General features: G+C 35.9%; 1 protein-coding gene across 1 annotated transcript in view; it reads right to left on the bottom strand.

Moving 5' to 3' along the window:
* Positions 1–7,227: 7,227 nt before the first annotated feature.
* NEMP2 (nuclear envelope integral membrane protein 2) overlaps positions 7,228–25,740 on the bottom strand; it is a 143,619-nt gene continuing 125,106 nt past the window's right edge. Inside the window, exons 4-11 of the mRNA XM_074212544.1 lie at positions 24,813–25,038; positions 24,593–24,665; positions 19,780–19,873; positions 16,915–17,029; positions 14,629–14,854; positions 12,805–12,858; positions 8,574–8,750; positions 7,228–7,521 (exon numbers count right to left, since the gene is read on the bottom strand). Of these exons, the coding sequence (XP_074068645.1) occupies positions 7,242–7,521; positions 8,574–8,750; positions 12,805–12,858; positions 14,629–14,854; positions 16,915–17,029; positions 19,780–19,873; positions 24,593–24,665; positions 24,813–25,038 (1,245 nt within the window). The 3' untranslated portion in view covers positions 7,228–7,241. The remainder of the gene's footprint in view (positions 7,522–8,573; positions 8,751–12,804; positions 12,859–14,628; positions 14,855–16,914; positions 17,030–19,779; positions 19,874–24,592; positions 24,666–24,812; positions 25,039–25,740) is intronic.

The following is a 25,740-nucleotide window of genomic DNA, read 5'->3' as shown; positions in this document are numbered from 1 at the left end:
AACAGGGGTGGCTAGGTGGTGCACTGGATAGAGCACCGGCCCTGGAGTCAGGAGTACCTGAGTTCAAATCTGACCTCAAACACATAATAATTACCTAGCTGTGTGGCCCTGGGCAAGCCACTTAACCCCACTGCCTTGCAAAAACTAAAAAAAAAAGAAAGAAAGGAAACAGAAGTTCTGAAATAGTCATTAAATGATGAAAGGAACTACTGAAGAAATGAATCAGGTAGAAACAGGGTTCTAGGAACAGAATGGTCATGGGGAAGAATACTGGCTATTTACTAAGCAAAATTAGTTAAGAGGAGGGGAACCCAAGACTTGATTCCAGAGTGTCCATGGTTGATTGGAGCTAGGGAAAAGATTCTAGGGCATTTAATTCTGCAACTTCAATTTATTTTTACCTCCAAGTGATACTAAAACATTTGGAATCAACTCTATAACCATTTGAATTCTTTAAAAATGCATTTTATTTTATTAGAGGTAACTGGGTGGTTCAGTGGATAGAGCACTGGGTCTGGAGTCAGGAAGACCTGAGTTCAAATCCAACTTCAGATGCTGTGTGATCCTGGATAGGTCATTTAACATCAGCTTACCTCAGTTTCCTCAGTTGTAAAATGGATTCCTGTGAGGATCAAATGAAAAGTTTGTAAAGCTCTTAAAACTGGGCCTTGCCCATAGTTGTTACTGTTGATTGTCCCTCATTTTCCTTTTCTTAATGCAAGGCAATCAAGGTTAGTTGACTTGCCCAGGGCCACACAGTTAGTGTCTGAGGCTGGTGCTCTATCCACTGTGCCACCTAGCTGCCCCATTATTCATTCTCAAAAAGGATCAGTGATATCACAGGACTTGACTAGTGTGTGAACTGGATTTAAGTGAGGCAGAGCTGAACAAAATCACCCTCACTCCCTCTTCCAGAGTCATCAAGACAATTTGGCATTGGCCCTGAGGTGCAACAGATGACCGTGGCAATCCTCAATGTCTGACCAAGCTTTAAGAGCTCTACAATGCCTGTTACAGCTGTCTTCCAGGCTGCCATCGTCCTACCTGTTCAGTCGGGGAAGGTCTTCACGTGCTTTGGGTAGACGCCACCCTAACTCACTGACTGGTTTAAGGCGTGTGGGTTACCCTTACTCTGGTTTAGCACATTTACAGCTGCACATGCTACAGCTTCTTGGAGCCACAGGTGAGAGATGACAGGTCTACACCAAAGATGGATGAGCAGCCCTGAAAAGGGCTTAGCAGGCCCTCACACTGGAGGTGTGCTCACCGCCCTGAGGACTCATTTCCCCTATTGAGTTTTTTATATCACCTAAACTCCCTTCTTCCCTCCCAGAGAGCATCTTACTTTAAGAAGTATGAAGAAAAAGCCATCCAATTATCAGGTAAGGATGAAACAAAATTCAGTTAATAAGTATGAAGAAAAAGCCAGCCAAGTACTTTGGATCCCTAGGGATTCAAAGAAAGGCCAAAAAAAAAAATATTCCTGATCTCAAATTGCCTTTTCTAATGGGGAAGAAAACATGCAAATTATTTATATGCAAATCTCTAAAATGAAATGCCTATCAGGGATTTTTATAAAACACTTGCTTGGCATAATGTATTGACTATCTTTGCATGTATTTGGAAAGATAAAATAATTTAAAAATTACTTTTTGAGAGGGGGGTTAAAAATAAGAATTCTGATCTGGGAGTCCGGGAACCTGGGTTCTAGTTGTGATTTTGCTACTTGCCACTTCTTGGGTACCTCTCTGTTCAGCCCCAGTTTTGACAGTAAGCTCCTGGAGGGAGAACAGTAGGAGCGAAAGCAATATTTGATCTATCATTGATAAAATGATGGGAGTTGGACTAAATGGTCTTTAAGGCCCCTTTCCATTACAAATTCCATGATCCTAAACACATGATCTACATAAAGATAATTACAAATAGCTCTTCCTTATCCTTTGATAGATTATTCACCCTCCTTAGGCCAATTCTGGCAGTGAGGTGGCTAGAGCATCAAGTCTAGAGACAGGAAGACTAACACCAACTAAAAGTCACTTAACCTTGTTTGCCTCAGTTTCCTCATTTGTCAAGTGAGCTGGAGAAGGGAATGATAAAGCTTTGCAGTATCTCTGCCAAGAAATCCCCAAAGAATCACAAAAAGTCACACTCCATTTGGGGGTAGATACTGGAGTGGTTGGCATTTTTCTTCTCCAACTCATTTGACAGATGAGGAAACTGAGTCAAATAGAATTGAGTGACTTGCATAGGGTCACACAGCTAAGAAATGTCTGAGATGGAATTTGATTTCAGGTCTTCCTGACTCCAGACCCAGCACTTTAGCCACTGTGCCACCAAACTATGAACAGCCTACTGTGTTTCAGTAAGATTTCCAATTAAGTACAGGGAAAAGGCAGGCTTCTTGCTAACATTGCCTGGACCCTCAGAAACTTGGTTCTGGCTAAGAGGAAAAGACCAGCAAGAATCTATTAAGCAGACAAATTACCCTATCTCGCTCCCTAAACATTCTAGAGAGTCCAGATTTTCTAACAGATGATTCTCTACAGCACTTTTATAGAATCAGAGCTGTAGAATTGGGACCTCAGAAGCCATTTAATTAAACCCACTCATCTTCCAGTTGAGGAAACTGAAGCTTAGAAAAACTGAGTGGCCTGTCTAGGGTCACCTAGTTAATCAGCAAGTAGAGGTAGGATATGAACTCAGACTTCCCTGGCTCCGTGTCCAGCACACCTTCCTCTAGACTAAAATGTTTGTTGCTTTTCTTCCTTTATTCTGAGAAGCTAATCAAGAATTTTATCCTTACGTACTCTCCTTCTTGATCATGGTTAGAAAATCTGGAAGGTATAATAGGAGCAAAACCTCAGGGAATTTCCTTGGAATTTAGAGCTTGAAGGAACCTTAGTTTACTTCTCACTTTACAGCTAAAGAAACTGAGGCCCAAAGTCTCACAGCTAATAAAGAGCAGAGCTGGCACCTGAATTCAAATATGACTTTGTTCTTTTATTATTGACCACATGGCCAAGATAAAACATAGCCACTACCTCTAGGGAGCTACAACAGCAAAACCTTACCTGATTACCAAAGGTTAACCAGTATCTTATCCAGTTGCTGCTAATATTCCATTTGAAACAAAGAATAGCCTATTTAAAAAAGGAATTTCTCTGGAATCAAACTCAGAATCTAATCAGTCTTCATCTGGTTGTTTGCTTGTTGTGCCTCCTAACTGACTGGAAGCTCCTTGAGGACAAAGACTGTCCTTTGCCTCTGTTTGTATGCTTAGCACAGTGTCTGCCAATAGTAGGCTCTTTGTTGTTTTTTTTCAGTCACACTCAATTCTTCCTGACCCTGTGGACCATAACAGACCAGTCCATGGGATTTTCAGCAAAAGTGTTGGAGCAGTTTACCATTTCCTTCTCCAGTAGCTGAAGGCAAACAGGTTAAATGACTTGCTCAGAGTCACATGGCTGCTAAGAATTTGGGGTCACATCTGAATTGTCTTCCTGACTCCAGGCCCAGTGTTCTGTCCAAAGAGCCACCGAGCTGCCTACAATAGGAGATTAATAAATGTTCACTGACTGTATTAAAATCCCATTAAGTTCAGAGATCTAGATTTGGAAGGGACCCAAAAGAATTGGTTTGCGAGTCAGCTCATACTGTCTTCTAAGAGCAAATTGTTAAATTATCAGTGTGAGCATTTATTTCACAAATTGGTGAATATTTTATTTAAAAGCCTGAATTTATTGTTTTGTTAATTGTGTAATCAATAAGCAATGGAGAAAATGTAAAAATGAAAATTCAACTTAAATTGTCATACATACTTTTTGTTGTCTGCTGTATAGCCAGTTATAAATAAATCTTTACCAGCACAACCCTACCCAATGGCGGATCTAGTCCAACACCTTCACTTTACAAATGAGTAAAACTGAGGCCCAGAGATGTTAAATAAGTTGTTTCTAGGTCACACAGGAAGTGGCTGAGGTAGGATTTGAACCCATCTCCTGACTGGCCAGCTAATGCTTTTTCACACTGTATCACACTGCCTCATTACCTTCCTTCTTAATTACAACTTCTGCACAAGTATACATTTTCATCATTTTCTCTCTAGTGTCTAAAAACTGTAAAGATATCACATGTCTAGATGATTCTAAACCCAAGGTCTGTGAATTTAAAAAAAAAAGATGTTTTTATAACAATTTCAATATAACTGGTTGTAATCTTCTGTATTTTACTTTATTATTTTAAAAACACTGAGAATTTGCCAAGATGCAAAGGGTTCATAACACAAAAATGGTTAAGAACCCTTGCTCTAGACAAATAAAAGACAATACAGATACTTCCCCAATGTCCAAGGAATATACCCTTTGAGAGTTAATCAACTGACAAACTAGACAATTGTTTTACAAAACTGTTTGGTAACATGTAAAATAGATTTTTTAAGAACGTTTAAAAATAACGTTTGAATGACACAATTGTTTAAGCACTGCCACCTACATAATGGCCTGCCTACTCATTCTGTGTTACACAGTCCGGCTCATTACCCACAGTAAGCCTTTGTGAGGCACCTCGTTTAAGCGATGTCACATGAGAAAGGGATCAATTCTGCTAGATAATTGCACACCTCAGAGGTGGTGTGAGGAATGAGCCCAAGAGCTTGAACCACCCGTGAAGAGTGGAGGTGGAGATCTTTATTTCAAAAGGTCATTTAAACCTTCCACTCTTTATCAAAAAGGTTCCTTATTACAACTATTACCCATGACTCTTGGTAGGTGTGTGGGGGCTGACCTATAATGAGTCATATTGGGAGAATAAAATTAATGGCCCCCCAACCTCCAGCGCAAGCAAATACACACTGTATAAAATATACATGCAAAAATCATATCCATTTTATTTTAATTATCCAACTTTTCATAGTAATCAGAATTGTTCAAGTAAAGGTAACAATAAAAAAGTTCTCTGAAGGAATGTTTAAAATTTTTTGATATTTTAGAGATTCAAAAGGGTAAACCTTTCATAATAGCTATTCATTGAACTAACTCCTCCAAAAAACTAAAGGATTTTCTCTCTGCCCTCTGCCTCCTCCCTTTCCCAAGACCTCAGATGATGTTAGAGGACTAGTTGGACTGAGGGAAAGTGAGATGAGGAGGATCTCCATGTGTTACTACTTCAAATATTACCAATTAATAAAATATAGTCCAATTACTTAGAATACTCATATTACCCCAAATATTCTGAACTGCACCTTGTACTCCCACCATGGTGTTTGTCCATGATTGTTTCAGGTAAAGGAGACATTTATAAGACATTGTCATTAAGTATATTCATGAAAAAGATCACCTCTTCTCCTTTTGTATCTAAAACAAGGGCAATGATTCCAACAGTTCTGTGACTACACACACTGACACACATGGTCACTGAAATAGATGTATTGATTATGTCCAAGATAAAATACTTACTTTGGTTTACTGATCAATAGTTACTGTAGGAAAGAGTAGACTGAGTCTGTCTGACACAAGCTAATTGGCCTAATTACAAGTTGCCTGGTAAAAATAAAGGTTTTGGCAAATAACTTTAAGATATTCTCTGCAATACAATGATCCAAGATAATTCTGAAGGACTTAATGGTGAAAAATGCTCTCCACCTCCAGAAAAAGAATAGATGGAGTCTGAATGCAGATTGAAGCATACTTTGTCTTTTTTTTTTTTTTTTAACCTAACACAGAGATTTATTTTGCATGACTGCACAGGTATAACCTATGTCAAATTCCTTGTCTTCTTAATAAGGTGGGGGGGGAAGGGAGAGAGAGAGAATTCTGATCTCAATTTTTAAAAACAAATGTTAACAAATCTTTCTACATGTCATTGTGGAAAAAATATTAAAGTAGCAAAAAAATTAACAAAAGTTTTTAAAAACATTCAATTTTGCCAAAGAAATAATATTTAAAAATTCATTTCTCCATTAGTCCTCAGTTTTGGATCCTATTACCCAATGAGAGCAAAACTTTACTCTGACTTGGCTCAATGATGCAACACAGCTTTAATTTTCCCCATTCTATTCCTGTCTTTTGTTTCTTCCTTCCAGAGAAAAAAATTCCTTAAGAATGCTTAAGAAAGGGGCAGCTAGGTGGTACAGTGGATAGAGCACCGACCTTGGAGTCAAATCTGGCCTCAGACACTTAATAATTACCTAGTTGTGTGGTCTTTGGCAAGCCACTTAATCCCATTTGCCTTGCAAAAAAAAAATTAAAAAAAAGAATGCTTAAGAAAGTGTGAGTTTTAGAACAGAAAAAGTCTAGGACAAAACAACTGAAAATAATACAAGCTACTGGACCATTAGCTTGTGGCCAATTTTTTTCAGTTTTAGACTTTTATCCCTTCATTTTATTTATTTCCTTTCCTCTCTAGTTTAATGTCACAAAATAAGAAACAGAACTTTTCTCATGGATCCATGAGGAAAAACATAGGATAAGGTAAGAACCAGACAGACCTGTGATTTCTTTGGAACAGTTAACTTCCATATGAGGAAGCTTCTTCCCTGAAGGCAGATTGACACATTCAGTAATATTAAGTTCCCTGGGACCCAGAGAGGTCATTTGTCAAGAATCACAGAGCCAGCATGTGCAAAAGATGAAATTAACCCCAGATCCTCTTGGTTTAAGGCTAGCTCTTTTCCTACTCTACCATAACTCCTCAAAAAACAAACAAAAAAATCCTAATAGATGGTTTGAATATTAGAAGGCAAACATGCTCAAGCATTATTTTGAACATTACCATTCAAATAAAATGTGAAAAGTAACCCTGATGTCATGAAATTATATTCCATTAAAATACTATCAAAACCAAAAAACCCCCCAGAAAAACAAGTTTTCCATTTTCAAAGTTATCAATATCTTTATCCAGCACATCTAAAAAGAAACCTAAAAAATCAAATAAGGAATGGAAAATGAAATGTAACTGTCACATTATCAATGTTCAGTAAAAATTGAAATTTGCTGGAAGAAGACAGTCACTTTCACTGTAAGGATCAAGAGGGAGACTTGATGCAACATTGATAAGGCACATCTTCATGCTAGCTGACTTCCTGAGAAATAGAAAGAAAGCCTCTCATTGTTCCCAGGAAGAGTTTCCATTCTAGGAAACTCAAAAAGAATCTTTCAAAGAATCTTGGTTGCCACCTACAGTACAATGAGGAGCAAAACTTGCCAGCAAGGATGACTTCCAGGCACAAAAGAGATTTATAGTGTTTAATTTCCCTCTTCCATGAGACCCATCTGTAGTGCAGGGAAATTGTTGTGGCCTTGGTTTCCCAACAAGAGTTCCTCCTCCCTTTGAAGTTCCTCCTCCCCCTGCATTTCCACTTCTTCCTCTTGCTGAGGATAATCTTCTTGTTGATTGAGCTCTTGGGAAGGTCCAGAGTTAAAAAGCTGCTCTTCCAAGAACCAGCCTCCAATACCATACTGCTCTTCATGGGCTCTGACTTCTTCAGGTGATAGGTGACTTGCTCCCAAAACAAACTCCGCAAACCTACCCCCCCAAAAAAATTTTTTAAACAAGGTTTAACATTAGCACAGAAAATTTTACTCAACAGAAAAAGTGCTTTTCTGGGTATTCTGACAATCCTATGCCTTTGTGTCAGTCTAGCGTGGCATTTAAAGATCATTCACAGTGTGAGGAAAAAAAATGAGATGTTTATGCTGGAGAAATGCATTCTGGAAGGCATCAGAAAACACAATATGCAATATGGTCAAATGTATTAACTTCATTCTATTTCCTTTTCTTTTTCTTATTTTTTTAAAAATAAAAAGTAATATCCAAATTAACACCACACTGGATGGACAGCCTTGAAATCAGAATGACCTGGACTCAAGCCTATCTGTCCTTTGACAAATACTAGCCAGGTGAACCTGGATAAGTGATTTGATTACAGTGGCCCCCAAAAAATCTCCAGAGCAGGTGCCAGTCTACATTAAGATTTTTTTTTCTAAAGTCCTTCAGATCAAAGAACTCTCAGGTCTAGTTCTTTGAGCATTTTGATATTCAGTATGAGACAAAGAGGCAAAAAAAAAAAGTTGAGGAAAGGGGGGGAAAGAATGATTTGTTGTGAATTCAGAGATAATTTCCAGTATTTCAGGAAGGTAGCAATCTTTATATTCCACCAACTTTTATTTCTTCCCACCTGAATGTTATTTTTATTGTCTATAATGTCTATAAAGTTGATCAGATTTTATTTTGATAAATATTTAATAAATAAATTAATTAATATTTAACCTGCCAGGTGCAAACCAAGTCAAGATATCTGGGGAAGAATGGCACAAAGATTGCATCTGTTCTCTTCTCTTTTGAATGGAAAGCAAAATAGCAGGCACAAAAGTGCCTGCTAATCTAATTTATATTATATGGTGGGACTATATCCCACAAACATAATGTTCATAGAAATCTAATACCTCAGTGAGAACTGAAGACTCTCAAGAGCCAAAAGGGAACATAAAGAGAGAGAAAGAGAGACAGACAATCTAATCCATTCTAGTGCCTATAATATAAAGAAAGCTTTTTAAAAAAATGGAATGTTCTTTTACTTTTTCGGGTACTGGAGTCTGGATACAGTTAACCATGATGGGAAGTCTGCCTTGTGACAAAATTCACGCAACTTCTGCAATGCTTGGGCTGTTTCAATTTCAGCTTGCTCCCTATATTCTTCTTCTGTAATATGCTTAATCACCAGTCTTTTTAATTTATAATATTCCTTGATTTTTCTAAAATGACAAAAACAAGACACATTTTAAATGGAAAATGCAATTTATACATAACTTCTACTATTTTTAATAACTGTATAGCATTTTGGGCATATTTATAAAGTGCCAGAATTGGACTTGGAAAGGTCTAGATTTGAATCTTGATCCTAGCTAAGAGTTGTTGAGTGATCTCTCTCGAGTTTCCTCATCTGTAAAATGAGAATATTAACACCTAAGTGGCACAGTGGATAGAATGTTCAGCCCCAAGTCAGAAAGACTCATTTTCTTGAGTTCAAAGCAGCCTCAGAAACCCTGGGCAAGTCACTTAACCTTCTTTGCCTCAGTTTCCTCATCTATAAAATGAATTGGAAAAGGAAATGGCAAAACACCCTAGCATCTTTGCAAAAAAAAAACAAAACACAACCTCCTAAGGGAACACACACAAAAAAACCCCTGAAAAACTGAGAACAGCACCTATAATAGCTACCTCACAGAGATTCAAACACTATACAAATTTTTAATGTTATATAAATAAAGATCAGCTCTTATTTCAAATACTTGCTTGAATGGGTAGGAGCAATTTTCTGAAGTTCAAGAAAATACATTTGTTCCACCAGCTCTACCTTTAACTACCTTATACCTTTAAAATCTTTGTGTGTGTGTGTGTGTGTGTGTGTGTGTGTGTGTGTGTGTGTCTAATATCACTGGTCCCTTTGTCTGTAAAAACAGTGAAACCTATGGACCTCTTTTCATAATATTTTTTAAATTCAGAAGAAATTTCAAAGTCTTTGAAGCTTAAAATTTCAAAGAGACTTTTGTGACAGTCAAAAATACATAATAGATTACAAAGAAAATCAATTATATTGAAATAGTAGTCAAAATATTTTTTTAAAAGTTCACAGGCTTTCCACTAGCAATACTTTTCTTTTTTTGTTATCATCTTGAGATTTTCAGGGTCTCAGACCAGATACAGGGTTTGGGTCCTACTCAGACTTTTCTTCCCCCTATATAGCCTATATTATAGCCTAAGTTATAAACAAATAAAGTCGGGGGGGGGGTATTTTTGTTCTTTACAGATACTGAAAATACATTATTTTCCTTCTGCTATGATTTTTCATCATAATGAATTTAAAATAATGGCTTTTTCTACATCTGATCTGATTCTTCCCTGGAGTATTATGGAAATGGGCCAGCAGCACCAGGGAAATGGGATACTGGAGAAATATTTATTTAAGAAACAAGTAGATAGTAGGGAAAAATATTTCAAGCTAAGTTCCTTAAATCACATATTCAGGAAAAAGGGGCCACAGCCTGGAGGCTATTGTGGGGTATAGCTTCCACCTAGTAGTAGGGAGTCTGTGTGATGCCAGTGGAGGGGAGAAGGAGGCTAGATTTTTGTTTATTCTCTATATCCAGGAGATATAAGGCCACAATCTAGTTTACCTGAAGGAAACACTCTTTGAAAACTGAGCAATGATCAGGTTTTAGAAAATCACTAATTACATTAGTCAAAAAGTTTTTCTTTTTAATATTTCCACTGTTTGCTTCAGACTTGACAAAGACTAATTTATCTTTTTTTTTTCCTTCTTCCTTTTCTAAGTACATGATAAACATTTGTTTAAAAAAATAGCCTACACTGGTGGGGAAAATGGGAAGGAAAAAAATGCTTAGTAATTCTTATAATATATATATAACTTTTTTAAAAAACCCTTCATTTCAAAGTAACTACAATTATGACAAACAATAAGATTTATCCTATAGGTTCTCATATTTTCTACTGGACTTTCTAGAAGAAGTATATATAATTGCTATTGTTCAATCATTTCAATTGTGTCCAACTCTTCATGACCCCGTTTGGGATTTTCTTGACAAAGACACTATAATGGTTTCCAATTTTCTTCTCCTATTCATTTACAGATGAGGAAACCCTGTCTATGAGTTAAATAACTTGTTTCAGGTCACAAAGCTGGTAAGTGTCTGAGGCCACTGTTGAATTCAGGTTTTCCCAAATTTAGGCCCAACTCTATCCACCTCATTATCTAGCTGCTCATATTTAATTAGTGAAATGGAAAAACTGAATAAATGCAATGATCAAAACCATACCTAAATAATTAATGGGACCAATATTGCATTAGAAATGTTAGCCTCAGCAATTAGAGAAGAAAAAGAAATTGAAGGAATTAAAATTGGGAAAGAAGAGACAAAAACTCTCACTCTTTACAGATGACATGATGGTATACCTAGAGAATCCCAAGAAATCATCCAAAAAACTACTGGAAATAAATAGCAATTTTATCAAAGTTGCAGGTTATAAAATAAACCCTCATAAATCCTCAAATTTTCTATATATGACTGACAAGGTACAGCAGGAAGAACTAGAAATCCCATTCAAAGTAACCTCAGACAATATAAAATACCTAGGAGTCTATTTGCCAAGGCAGACTCAGAAACTTTTTGAAAACAATTACGAAACACTTCTCACACAAATTAAATCAGATTTAAATAAATGGGCAAACATCAACTGCTCATGCATAGGTAGAGCTAATATAAAAAAATGACAATTCTATCAAAACTAAACTACCTGTTTAGTGCCCTACCAATCAAAATTCAAAAAAATTACTTTAATGAGTTAGAAAAAGTGGTAAGTAAATTCATATGGAGAAATAAAAAGTCAAGAATTTCCAAGGATTCAATGGGAAAAAAGTGCAAAAGAAGGTGGCTTAGCCCTACCCAATCTAAAATTTTATTATAAAGCATCAGTCATCAAAACTGTTTGGTATTGGCTAAGAAATAGAGTGGTGGACCAGTGGAATAGACTAGGTGCAATAGCAGGAAATGATTATAGTAATCTGCTGTTTGATAAACCCAAAGAGTCCAGCCATTGGGATAAAAACTCTCTATTTGATAAAAACTGCTGGGAAAATTTTAAGTTAGTATGGAAGAAACTTAGATTAGACCAATACCTCACACCCTATACCAAGATAAGATCCAAATGGATACAGGATTTAAACATAAAAAAAAAATATTATAAGCAAACTAGAAGATCAAGGACTAGTTTACCTGTCAGATCTATGGAAAAGGAAGCAGTTTATGACTAAGGAAGAGATGGAAAATATCACTAAAAACAAACTAGATGATTTCGATTACATTAAATTAAAAGGCTTTTGCACAGACAAAACCACTGTAACTAAGATCAAAAGAAATGTAGTAAACTGGGAAATAATCTTTACAACTAGTATTTCTGACAAAGGACTCATTTTTAAAATATACAGAGAACTGAGTCAAATTTAAAAAAAAAAGGCCATTCCCCAATTGACAAATGGTCAAAGGATATGCAAAGGCAATTTACAGATGAGGAGATCAAAGCGATCCATAGTCATATGGAAAACTGCTCTAAATCACTACTTATTAGAGGAATGCAAATTAAAGTTTCTCTGAGGTACCACCTCACACCTCTCAGACTGGCCAATATGATCAGAAAGGATAATGATTATTGTTGTAAGGGTTGTGGGAAATCTGGGACACTAATACATTGTTGGTGGAGCTGTGAATTTATCCAAACTTTCCAGAGAGCAATCTGGAACTATGCCCAAAGGGCAACAAAAATGCGCATACCCTTTGATCCAGCAATACCACTACTTGGGTCTATACCCTGAAGAGAGATGATGAAAAAGGGTAAAAAATGTCACTTGTATAAAAATATTCAAAGCTGCCCTGTTTGTGGTGGCAAAGAATTGGAAATCAAGTAAATGTCTTTCAATTGGGGAATGGCTTAACAAACTGTGATATATGTATGTCATGGAACACTATTGTTCTATTAGAAACCAGGAGGGATGGGAATTCAGGGAAGTATGGAAGGATTTGCATGAACTGATGAGTGAGATCAACAGAATCAGAAAAACACTGTACACCCAGTGTGGCTAGGTGGCGCAGTGGAGGGGCGGCTAGGTGGCGCAGTGGAGGGGTGGCTAGGTGGCACAGTGGAGGGGCGGCTAGGTGGTGCAGTGGATAAAGCACTGGCCCTGGAGTCAGGAGTACCTGGGTTCAAATCCGATCTCAAACACTTAATAATCACCTTGCCGTGTAGCCTTGGGCAAGCCACTTAACCCCATTTGCCTTGCAAAAAAACCTAAAAAACAAAAAATAAAAAAAGCACTGTATACCCTAACAGCAACATGGGGGTGATGATCAACCTTGACGGACTCTCTCTTTCCATTAGTGCAACAATCAGGGACAATTTGGAGCTCTCTGCAATGGAAAATGCCATCTGTATCTAGAGAAACAACTGTGGAGTTTGAACAAAGACCAAGGACTATTACCTTTAATTTAGGGGGAAAAACCTGCTATCATATTTTCTGATCTTGCTATCCCTTATACTTTATGTTTCTTCCTGAAGGATATGATTTCTCTCTCATCACATTCAATTTGGATCAATGTATACCATAGAAACAATGTAAAGACTGGCAAATTGCCTTCTGTGGGGGGGGGGGGGTGAGTAAGATTAAGGGGGAAATTGTAAAACTCAAAATAAATAAAATCTTTACAAAAAGATTAATGGGAGGGTCTGGTACACTACTGTACTGCTGAGGGGACTAAGAGGCTTACAATTTAATATTATGCACATCAAATATTGGAATGATCCTAATAAAGTTTGTAAGGTCTATATTTTCATATAAAGGTAACTATTTCTATACAAGATATTATATCAATGTATTTATTCAAAGTTACTTTTTTAATGATGCTAACAGGCTTAAAGTTCCTATAAAAGAGCTATTGTACACCTGTTAGGGTGTACAATATATACAGTCACATATGTGCATTTATAGAAGGGAACAGACCTGTGGTTTTACTGGTATGGAGAACTCTTAGATGAAGGAAATACCCTTCAATAATGTGGGCCAACACAATCTTTACAACCTATAGTCTTTTTTAATGTTTTTTTTTACAATTACATGCAAAGATAATTTTCAACATTCATCTTTTTGTAAGCTTTTATATTCCACATTTTTCTACCTCCCCTTCTCCCCAAGACAGCAAGTAATCTGATATAGATTTTATATGTACAATCTTGTTTAACATATTTCCAATTAGTCATGATGTGAAAGAAGAATCAAAACTAAAAGGCAAAAATCATGAGGAAAAAGAATAAAATGAAATGAAACAAGTTTTCAAAAGAAAATTCAGTATGCTTTGATCTACATTCAACTCCATAGTTGTTTCCCTTGATGTAGATGGCAATTCCCATCACAAGTTTTAAATTGTCCAATCAAGGCAAATGCCAGATAGATAGATAGATAGATAGATAGATAGATAGATAATTAAATTGATCAATCCATCTTAATCACTGATCTTTATTAATTAAAGGGGCTTTCTTACTGAGAGGTCCCCATATTGATGAAATCATAGGACAGGCCTCATACACACACACACACACACACACACACACACACACACACACACACACACACCCCTCTGTCACTATCTCCCCAATCTCCATGTCTATCTACATGTCTTAAACCAATGGTTCTCAAATTCTTAGATTCAGGATCCCTTTGCATTCTTAAAAATTGAGGGCTTCATAAAGAGCTTTTCTCTATGTGGAGTATATCTATTAGAAATGGAGACAACTTAGTATGATTATGAAAATAGTTTTGACCTCATAGACTCACCTAAAAGGGATCTTGGGGACTCACCAGGGGTCCCTGGATTGTACTTTGAGAACTGATGGCCTAAATTAAGGATAATACTGTTGACATTCTTTTGCTCCTGTGTGAACACAAAAGCTATCAACAGGGGATGCTATATAATACATATATATAATATATATATATTACATTTTTGCATAATTTTCAAACTATTATGATTTACAATGTCAGGTCCACTGGAGTGCTATACTAACCTTCCCACAAAGCAGAAAGCTCTGAAAGGATAATGTAGACCCTGAGAAGAAATCAGGAGAAACATCACTGCATAGGCAACCTGGGATGTGGTGACACCAAGGTAAATTATGACCAAGGATAAAAGCTGTAACATCCACATCAAGAGATTTATGCTTCTTTCTTTGACAAGTGGCCCATGTTTGTAACAGATAGCAAAGCTGATGGATCCCATGGTCAAAAAGTAGCCTGGGAAAGCAAAAGAGGGTAGAAAAATCAGAATCTGAGAGCCTGGAAATGATGGGAAAAACTTGACCCCAGGTACTATGTGTGAGGAACACAGGTTGGAGATGGCACCACATACATTAGTGTAATGTTAAGAATCCATGTTTCCATTTTCCTTTGTCAGTACTGGATGAAACCAATCATGAAAGTAGAAAGTGTATCTTGGCATGATTGAATTCTATAATTACCCGAGAAGTTTTCCAGGTCAGCAGATACACTAGTTTATTTCTCAGGCCAAGCAATTTGTTACTCTGAAGGTTTTGGATAACCACCTTCTGTGTAGTCCCAAGATTTTCTTTAATTTATTATGAAGTTGAAACTGCCCTTCAGAGTTGTAAGAGAACTAGATAGGGCAACTAACACAAAAAATATTCTTAAAATTTTCATCCTGTCTTATTTTGTGTACTTTATGGATTAAAAAAAATTTACTACATCAACTGATGCAGCATTGGTTCTTCTAAGGCAGTCTTAAATTCTCGTGAAAGTCAAGTTCTTAAGTATGCAAAAGTTTGAAAACTGAACCCAAAATTTTGATTTTTTTGTATGAATCCCCAAGACAAATATTCCCCATTCGTACTTATGTTACTTATGTCAGTACTTCAAATTCTATTAATCTACCCTCCCGTGTAGACTGAAATCTAATGCCTTTGTTAGAACTGTCTTCTTGAGTTGCTTTGCTCAAAAAATGTCTTTACTTGGCTACCAGTCTCATGGTGATGAGCTTCTCTAAACAGGATGGTCCTTAGACAAAAGAGGCAATCTTGTGTCATGGAAGGATCACTAGCTATAGAATCAGAGTATCTGAGTTCAAATCCCAGCTCTGCCATCATGGGCAAGTCATTTATCCTCTCTGATCTTTACTAAATTTTAAAGTGAGTTAGATGACTCAAAGGTCTTCTTTTATTTCTAAATCCATGATCCTTTGACAGTCTATCCCCTGGGGTCATATTTGGAGCCTTTCCAGATTGGTAAGAATTTCTAGAACTTGTGTCAGCTGCAAAGGCTACCTTCTTGTTAGAATATAAGCTTCTCTGAGGGAAGAAATAATTTTTTACTTTTTTTCCTTTGCATTTTTGGTACTTATTATATTATAAGTGCTCAATAAATGCCTCCTGCCTGATAGCCTTCAAGAACTCAGGACTACCAACCCAACAGATAAGGTACTTAGATTCCTTCAGTGAAGACTGAAAAAAGTGTTTCACTTGGAACATTTATCAAGGAGTTGGATAAATGACTAGTATCTAGGCAGCTTCTCATTGTTCTGAGAGATAAAATTTAATTTAACTTTCATCATCACAGTAGAATGTCAGTAGATAACTACATAAGTTGTGAACTATGATTTCACACTAAAAGAAGCATTCTCAATTAGGTTGGAGCTCAACTCCAAATAGTAGACAGAAAATATATTAGATCACTTGAGTTTTTAAATTAGCTGTTTTCAAATATTTTTAAAAAAAAACCAACCTGCTTTAAGGTAGAGATAGATAGAGAGAGAGATAGAGAGAGAGATAGAGAGAGAGAGAGAGAGAGAGAGAGAGAGAGAGAGAGAGAGAGAGAGAGATGAAAACAGGCTCTGACTTTGAGAACACATACAAACCTGGCAAGATATTTAAAGACCTTCCCTCTCCAAAGCATCAGCATGAAAATAACCCTAGGTTCTCAATGCTTATGCCAACTCCTGGCAAGTCTGGAAAAGGAAAAGCTTCTTGTCTAAGCTTGTTAATGGACTAGATATGGAAATATCTGAAGACCACACTAAGTTCTAGAAGTTCATCCCCAGATTGGCTACAGAGCCAGAGCAACTCTTGGAGACAATTTCTAAATTTTAGAAAGGCTGTGACCTCTGCTAGTGGAAGATCCTCCCTCTTCCTTCTCCCCCTCCATGAAAGCTTAGCTTCTTGAAATATCAAACTCTCAAAAACTCACCTCTTTCTAATGTTCAAAACTGTCCCTAGGATGATCCCTCTGAATACTTTTCAGTCTCATAAATACGAGAGTCTACATGTTTCTTTCAATTTACCTACCTAATATATATGTTTTGTTTTCATACCAAAGCTGCTTTAGTTCTTCCATTAACTGGCAAACGAGGTAAAACGAAGCAAACAAACAACCAACCATGAGGGCCCCAAAGGTGCTATACTGTGTATGGAAGGAAAGAGATAAAGAATGTTCTAATTTATTCATTCTTATATGAAATGTACTGTTCCATTAGACCTCATTATCAACTGACAAAAAGGTATAGAGAATATAAAGATCACAATTTATTGATGATAAAAGGGTATTTTATTTGACAGAACAAAGTCTTAAAGATTCTCCTCCCAAAAGATGTCCTCTAGGTGAATGTCAATCTAATATAATATTCCATGAAGGATGATATGACAGAGAAAACACTGGCTGACAACCCTCTGATAATTCATATCAGATGGAATATTAAAAAAAATAACATTTTCCTGAAAAGGAATTCATCATCATGGAGGATGTCCCAACATGGAATCTAAATGGAAAAAGGATTCCCTAGACAATGAATTCCTCAAGAACTACTTTTTGAAGAAGATATTGTATCGACTGTATCAAGCCCCAGATCCCTGCAAAGGCCCAATAAGATATCCATAATCACTCAAGAGTTTGGCCTTGGGGCAGCTAGGTGGTGCAGTGGATAGAGCACCAGCCCTGGAGTCAGGAGCACCTGAGTTCAAATCTGACCTCAGACACTTAATGATTACCTAGTTGTGTGGCCTTGGGCAAGCCACTTAACCCCATTTGCCTTGCAAAAACCAAAAAAATAAAATAAAAATAAAAATAAAGGGGAAAAAAGGAAATCCAGAAGGATTTAAAAACAAAAGAGTTTGGCCTTACTATCCAAAGTTTTCTATAGATGAAGAATAACTGTCCTCCAGGCTGTGATATATTAACTTGGTTAAGGTTGGTGAATCACCCAAGTATAATGCTGATCCTTTGACAAGTTTCATTTTTGTGACTTTGCACTGGCTACTTCCCAGGCCTGGAATGCTCTGATTGCATCTCTGCCTCTTACATTTCCTTCAAGCCTCAGTTCAAATTTCATCTTCTACAAGAAGCCTTTCCTGGTCTACTAAGCTCCTAGGTTCTTTTCCCTTTCAGATTTCTTTCAAATAATCCATATTGATCTTGCATATGGCTAGATGTTGTCTCTGCCATTAGAATGTGAGCTCCTTGAGGAAAGGGACCAGATTTTTTTACTTTCCTTATATTCTCAGCATTTAATATAATGCATAGCACTGTTTAATAAATGTTTGTTGACTGAGTCACTGACTGGTCCACCAGTGATATCTTGGGGAGTCAGTCATTACAGATGAACAATGAAATGGGCCCAGATTGAAGAAGAGAAGAAGCATGGTCTGGATTCTTCCATCCTTCTTTTTTAAAACAAAAGTTTGGCATTTCAAAACTATTCTTCAGGTGGTACTATATAGTTGTGAGCCATGGAATATCACAATCTCTAAAACCAAAGGGTGCCCACTCAGCGGGCACAAGCAGGTTATATAACACATGAACCATGAAGAATTAAAGAGGAGAAATGGTATAAAAGATGTCAACGGGGGCAGCTAGGTGGCACAGCGGATAGAGCACCAGCCCTGGAGTCAGGAGTACCTGAGTTCAAATATGGCCTCAGACAATAATTACCTAGCTGTGTGATCTTGGGCATGTCATTTAACCCCATTGCCTTAAAAAAATAAATTGAAAGAATTAGAAAAAAAAAAGAAATGTAAGAGTAGACTAATCATATAAGGACAACAAAGGGTAACTGACAGATCGCCCTTATACTCCATTAGAACCTAGAGGAATTTCGCCTGTACATTGGGAGAATGACCTGCATTGCAGAATTTACAGATGAGATCAGCTCTGGATGAGAAAGCAAAAATAGTAAGTGGTCTACAATCCTGGGGAAGTGCCTACAATAATGAGTTTCCAGATCTCCTGATGTCTCCATCTAAATTAGGATACAGGCAAAGTTTTATCATCTTTTCTGAGAGCTGTCTCTTAGGACCTTGACTAAGTTAACTGCAACAAGGCCAGAGAAGCACAGAATTAGAATAGCAAGAGATCTTAGAAATTGTCTAGTTCATGGTTATTTCACCAGGGATCTATGAACTTGTTTATCTTTTTCTTTATATATTTGTATAACTATATTTCAGTATAATTGTATCAGAGTCAATAGAATTGTAATCTTATGGAATGTATTTTATGGAATTAAAACATTTTTCCTGAAAAGGAATAAACAGATTTCAGCAGACTGCCATAAGACTCTGTGACACAGAAAAAAAATTAACAAACCCTGCTCTCGTGCAACCCCTCATTTTACAGATAAGAACAAAGAGGCCCAGACAAGTGGAATGACTCATCCAATGTCAGAGAGTAAGTGGAAGAGGAGTCTGGATTTGAACTCAAGAATCTTTGATGTCAAATCTTTCCCCAACAATGAAGACAGGTTGACTGCTAAATAAACATGTTCCAAGATAGGATAGAAATGTACAGTGAGATGATATCAAAGAAAAAATTGCCTGGTGTGAAAAAACACTGAAATTTAAAGCTGTAAAATGAGGAAGCTGTGTAATGGCCCCACACCTTTTTAATACGGGAGACAATTTTAGCATGTAATTTAATTTTTACCTGAAGGGGGAAAAAAAGGATTTCCCGAAAAATAGATTGTCAAAAGGAATGTCAAAACTATAAACTTATTTCATCTGCTAAAAAGTAATGAGATTTTTCTACCATATATGTTGAAAATCCACAACACAGTATGGAATTGGGAACTGGTAAGATCAAATGAATGAAATAACCTTCCCCCTTGGTCCTGATGTTCAGCACATCACACTTTCCATTTTTAGAGTTATAAATAGCACACCTACCTTGGGAATGTATCTTCTCATGAACAGCAGGAAGAAGACTAAGGTCATGAAACTGCCCAGCATGGTTCCAGCAAAATAATAAAAAACAGTGCTCCTGTCAGGGACAAACAGTCAGATACTATTTACCTGATAACTATTATTTTCAAGTATAAAACACAGACATTTGAATCATCCTCAGATAGACAAAAAGAAAATCCTAACAGAAAAACTATACACTTGAGTGGCAAATCATACTAAATATCCCTCTTAACAGGAATATGACCAAAGAATAAAATTTACTATTATTTGATTATCTTTGGTGCATAAGCCTTGTGACTTTATATATTAAATAAAAATACATCACAATATAGGTACATAATATAGCACCTATTTAAAGTGAAATATGAGAAGATGAACATGTTAAGTAGGATGGGTATCTAAGAAATAAATAAGTAGGCAAAGTTCTCTCCCTGGAAGAAATGGCTGCGGACTGGGGTCATAATTTAATTAAACACTATTATTCAGAGCTCAGACTTCTGGTAGAATGAGTCATCTATTACACATTCCCAAGCCCCTCCACCCCAGACAAAAAGATGTTGCAGTAAAAAAATGGTAGTTATCACACAATTTATGTTCTTATCATAGGTTAGATTAGCACGGAATCCATCTCAACTCTACTGATTCAAGATCTATGAATTCTATATGAAATAAGTATCATATAGAAGCCACAAGGATACACTGCCAGGAAGTGATGCTCAACCATGAAGTGAGAAACTCAACCACGAAGGGTAGAATAGAAGAATTCTTAAAAAGTACACAAAATAATTATAAAACCAGAGTACAATGGAATCATTTTTGAAGGGTTCTCAAACTCTAAAAGAATGACTAGACTGTGAAAATACACTGTACAATAATTGATATTACTTATAAAGACCCTAAGTCAGTAGGAAAATGTTAAACTATATAAAATATTTTCTGTTTGATAAAACAGGAAAATAAGCAAATATCTGAAAAAGACATATCCAAAGTACTTAAATTCTTGAAAATTAACCTTTTTAAGGGATAAGCTTCAATTATTTATAAAATATATTTTAGTGGAACAGTTCATTTCCTGATAGGCAATATAAAAAGGGTAAAGGTATAGGGGTAGCAAAGAAATTTTCATTCTAATAAATAAAACAGAGTTGGTTTTATGAAAAAAAAAACAATTATCAATTTTAGATAAACCTCTGGTCAATTTAATTTAAAAAAAAGAAAGAAGAAAACCAAATTGATAGTATCATAATTGAAAAAAAGTGAACTCACCACCAATGAGGAGGAAATTAAAGTAATAATTTGGAATTAATTTGCCCAACTCTATGCCAATAAATTTGACAGTCTAAGTGAAATGGATGAATACTTGCAAAAATATAAGTTTCCCAGGTTAAATGAAGAGGAGATTAAATACCTAAACAACCCTATCTCAGAAAAAGAAATTCAACAAGCCATCATTGAACTCCCTAAGAAAAACTCTCCAGGGTCTGATGGATTCACAAGTGAATTCTACCAAACATTTAGGGAACAATTAATTCCAATTCTATATAAACTCTTTGGAAAAATAGGGGAAGATGTAACTCTGCCAAACTCTTTCTATGAAACCAATATAGTGCTGATACCTAAACCAGGAAGAGTTAAAACAGAGAAAGAAAATTATAGACCTATGTCCCTGATAAATATAGATGCAAAAATCTTAAATAAAATCTTAGCAAAATGATTACAAGAAGTTATCACTGGGATAATACATTTTGACCAAGTAGGATTCATCCCAGGAATGCAGGGTTCAATATTAGGAAAATTATTAGTATAATCAATTATATCAACAACAAACCTATCAGAAATTATACGATCATATCAATAGATGCTAGAAAAGCTTTTGACAAAATACAGCATCCATTCCTACTAAAAACACTAGAAAGTGTAGGAATAATATTCCTTAGAATAATAAGCAGCATCTATCTGAAACCATCAACAAGCATTATATTCAATGGGGAGAGGCTAGAGGCATTCCCAATAAGATCAGGGGTGAAACAAGGATGTCCATTATCACCACTGCTATTCAATATTGTATTAGAAGTGTTAACTTCAGCAATTAGAGGAGAAAAAGAAATTGAAGGAATTAGAATTGGGAAAGAAGAGACAAAACACTCACTCTTTGCAGGTGACATGATGGTATACCTAGAGAACCCCAAGAAATCATCCAAAAAACTAATGGAAACAATTAGCAATTTTAGCAAAGTTGCAGGTTATAAAATAAACCCTCATAAATCCTTAAGTTTTCTATATATGACTGACAAGATGCAGCAGGAAGAGCTAGAAAGAGAAACCCCATCCAAAATAACCTCAGACAATATAAAATATCTGGGAGTCTATTTGCCAAGGCAGACTCAGAAACTTTTTGAAAACAATTATAAAACACTTCTCACACAAATTAAATCAGATTTAAATAAGTGGGTAAACATCAACTGCTCATGGATAGGTAGAGCTAATATAATAAAAAATGACAATTCTACCAAAACTAAACTACCTGCTTAGTGCCCTACCAATCAAAATTCCAAAAAAAATTACTTTAATGAGTTAAAAAAAGTGGTAAGTAAATTCATATGGAGAAATAAAAAGTCAAAAATTTCCAGGGATTTAATGAAAAGAAGTGCAAAAGAAGGTGGCTTAGCCCAACCTGCATCAACCATAAAAATTGTCTGGTATTGGCTAAGAAAAAGAGTGGTGGACCAGTGGAATAGACTGGGTGCAATAGCAGGAAATGATTATAGTAATCTGCTGTTTGATAAACCGAAAGAGTCCAGCTATTGGGATAAAAACTGTCTCTTCGATAAAAACTGCTGGGAAAATTGGAAGTTAATATAGAAAAAACTTAGATTAGACCAACACCTCACACCCTATACCAAGATAAAATCCAAATGGATACAGGATTTAGACATAAAAAACAATATTATAAGCAAACTAGAAGATCAAGGACTAGTTGACCTGTCAGATCTATGGAAAAGGAAGCAGTTTATGACTAAGGAAGAGATGGAGAACATCACTAAAAGCAAACTAGATGATTTTGATTACATTAAATTAAAAAGCTTTTGCACAGACAAAACCACTGTAACCAAGATCAAAAGAAATGCAGTAAACTAGGAAACAATCTTTACAACTAATGTTTCTGACAAAGGACTCATTTCTAAAATATACAGAGTACTGTATATTTAAAAAAAAAGGTCATTCCCCAATTGACAAATGGTCAAAAGATATGCAAAGCAATCCATAGTCATATGAAAAATTTCTCTAAACCATTACTTATTAGAGAAATGCAAATTAAAGCTTCTCTGAGGTACCACCTCATACCTCTCAGATTGGCCAATATGACCAGAAGGGATAATGAACATTGTTGGAAGGGTTGTGGGAAATATGGAACACTATTACATTGTTGGTGGAGCTGTGAACTCAACCAACCTTTCTGGACAGAAATTTGGAACTACCCCCAAAGGGCAACAAAAATGTGCAGGGTCTATACCCTGAAGAGATGATGAAAAAGGGTAAAAACATCACTTGTACAAAAATATTCATAGCAGCCCTGTTTGTGGTGGCAAAGAATTGGAAATCTGGTAAATATCCTTCAATTGGGAATGGCTTAGCAAACTGTGGTATATGTATGTCATGGAACACTATTGTTCCATTAGAAACCAGGAGAGATGGGAATTCAGGAAAGCCTGGAGGGATTTGCATGAACTGATGCTGAGTGAGATGAGCAGAACCAGAAAAACACTGTACACCCTAACAGCAACATGGGGGTGATGTTCAACCTTGATAGACTTGCTCATTACATCAGTGCAACAATCAGGGACAATTTGGGGCTATCTGTGATGGGGAATACCATCTGTATCCAGAGAAAGAATTGTGGAATTTGAACAAAGACCAAGGACTATTACCTTTAATTTAGAAAAAAAAATCTGATATCTTATTGTCTGATCTTGCTATCTCTTATACTTTATGTTTCTTCCTTAATAATATGATTTCTCGGGGCGGCTAGGTGGCATAGTGGATAAAGCACAGGCCTTGAAGTCAGGAGTACCTAGGTTCAAATCTGGTCTCAGACACTTAATAATTACCTAGCTGTGTGGCCTTGGGCAAGCCACCTAACCCCATTTGCCTTGCAAAAAAAAAATCCTTAAAAAAAGGGTATGATTTCTCTCTCATCACATTCAATTTTGATCAATGTATATAACATGGAAACAATGTAAAGACTGACAAATTGCCTTCTGGGGGGGGAAGTAAGATTAGGGGAAAAATTGTAAAACTCAAAATAAATAAAATCTTAAAAAAATTTTCTTTCTTTACCTTTACCACTAGAATGCAAATAATAATACAAATAAAACACTTCTCAAATAAATTCTGGCTGCATGGAGTTGTCACAAAAAAGTTCTAAATTTAACTTAGAAAAGAACTTTCAAATCATTCTGACACAATATCTTCAAGATCAAAAGCAAGTAGTCTTATCTCTCTGAAACTAAATTAATTATTACTAATGAAAACTTGCAAATGAGCAAAAACAGGAAACACAGCTCTCCAAAATAAATGGAATCAATCTCAAAGTCATTGTGAGACTCTGAATATAATAAAACATATCCATGTTTAGTATTTAGCACAATGACATATATAGTTGACATTTAATAAAAATCTTCTATATGTCAATAAATTCTGGAAAATATGAAACTGTTGGAATAAAAACAACTGAAAATTTTTTTAAATTTCAAATTATACTAATTGACAAAATTAGAAAAGTAACTTGACTTACCTACTCAAGGTCTTTGCTTTAAAAAACAGGACTATTCCTGTCACAAATACAAGAAAGAGTTTTGTGTCCACAACTAAAAAAAAAATACAAAAAAAATTAAGATTTGGGGCAAAATGTATTCAAATGTGACTTCAAAAATCTTAAACTAGACAATTATGATAAAATGGTGGATTAAATATTATCATTATCATGTACATTACTTTTTAGAAACTCAACTTACTATTTCGATGCACCCTTAAAGTATAGGGTTTTTGGGCAGACTTCACATAGAAACACACAGACTTCTCATATGGATTAATATTAACAGTCATATCATTAGACTCCTTTGGTTTCCAAAAGGCATGAATTGTACATTTGAAAAAAGCAAGAATAGTTTCTGGATACTGACAATCATATTCTTCCATGATAAAGACAATGCTGAGTATGTCTAAGCTGGTAATTTTCACCTATCAAAATAGGAAGACAGAGAAATAAAGAGGGAGAGAGGGAAACTGTTTCTTTAAATCAGAAGCCAATACAATAAAGTTGGAGCTAATGGAAGAGAATTTTGGATCAAATGATTAAGAAGAAAATACATTAAATAATAATATAAGACTGAAAACCTGGAAATTTTCCATGGGTATACATAAATAAAGAGGACATACATTGCAGGGAAGCATTAATTAATTTAGTTAATCAATACAGTACCAGGTGATAAATGACGGGAGGCATTATCAGGCTCCATGGATTTTTATAGTGTATAAAAACAAATTCGATCTTTTTTTGAGTAAAAAAGTAATTTCTAGAAAGGGACCAGTATCAGATCCTTCTTAATTCATCTGTTATAGAGGAAACAGATGGTGCTGGACAGATCAGTAAGAATTAATTCAAGGCTAGAGTTCTGGCCCTGAAGTCAGAAGGACCTGAGTCCAAATTTGGCCTCAGACACTTATGAGTTGTGTGACCCAAGGAAATTCCCTTAACCATAACTGCCATTCAAGAAAAATCAAAAAGAATTAACTCATGATAATTCCGTTGCTGCCAATTTATTTTGTGTTCTCTGTTTGCTGTTCTTTAACTCTTGGGAATAAGATAGACTCAATGAAAAGAGTGTCAGCAACAAAATATTAGTTTGCTTGCTAACTTGGCAATGCATCTTCAACACCAAA

The sequence above is a fragment of the Macrotis lagotis genome, chromosome 1, assembly GCF_037893015.1.
Source record: "Macrotis lagotis isolate mMagLag1 chromosome 1, bilby.v1.9.chrom.fasta, whole genome shotgun sequence".
NCBI lineage: Eukaryota > Metazoa > Chordata > Mammalia > Peramelemorphia > Peramelidae > Macrotis > Macrotis lagotis.
The sequence above is the reverse complement of the archived record's forward strand: the minus strand, read 5'-3'. Positions and strand labels throughout refer to the sequence as shown.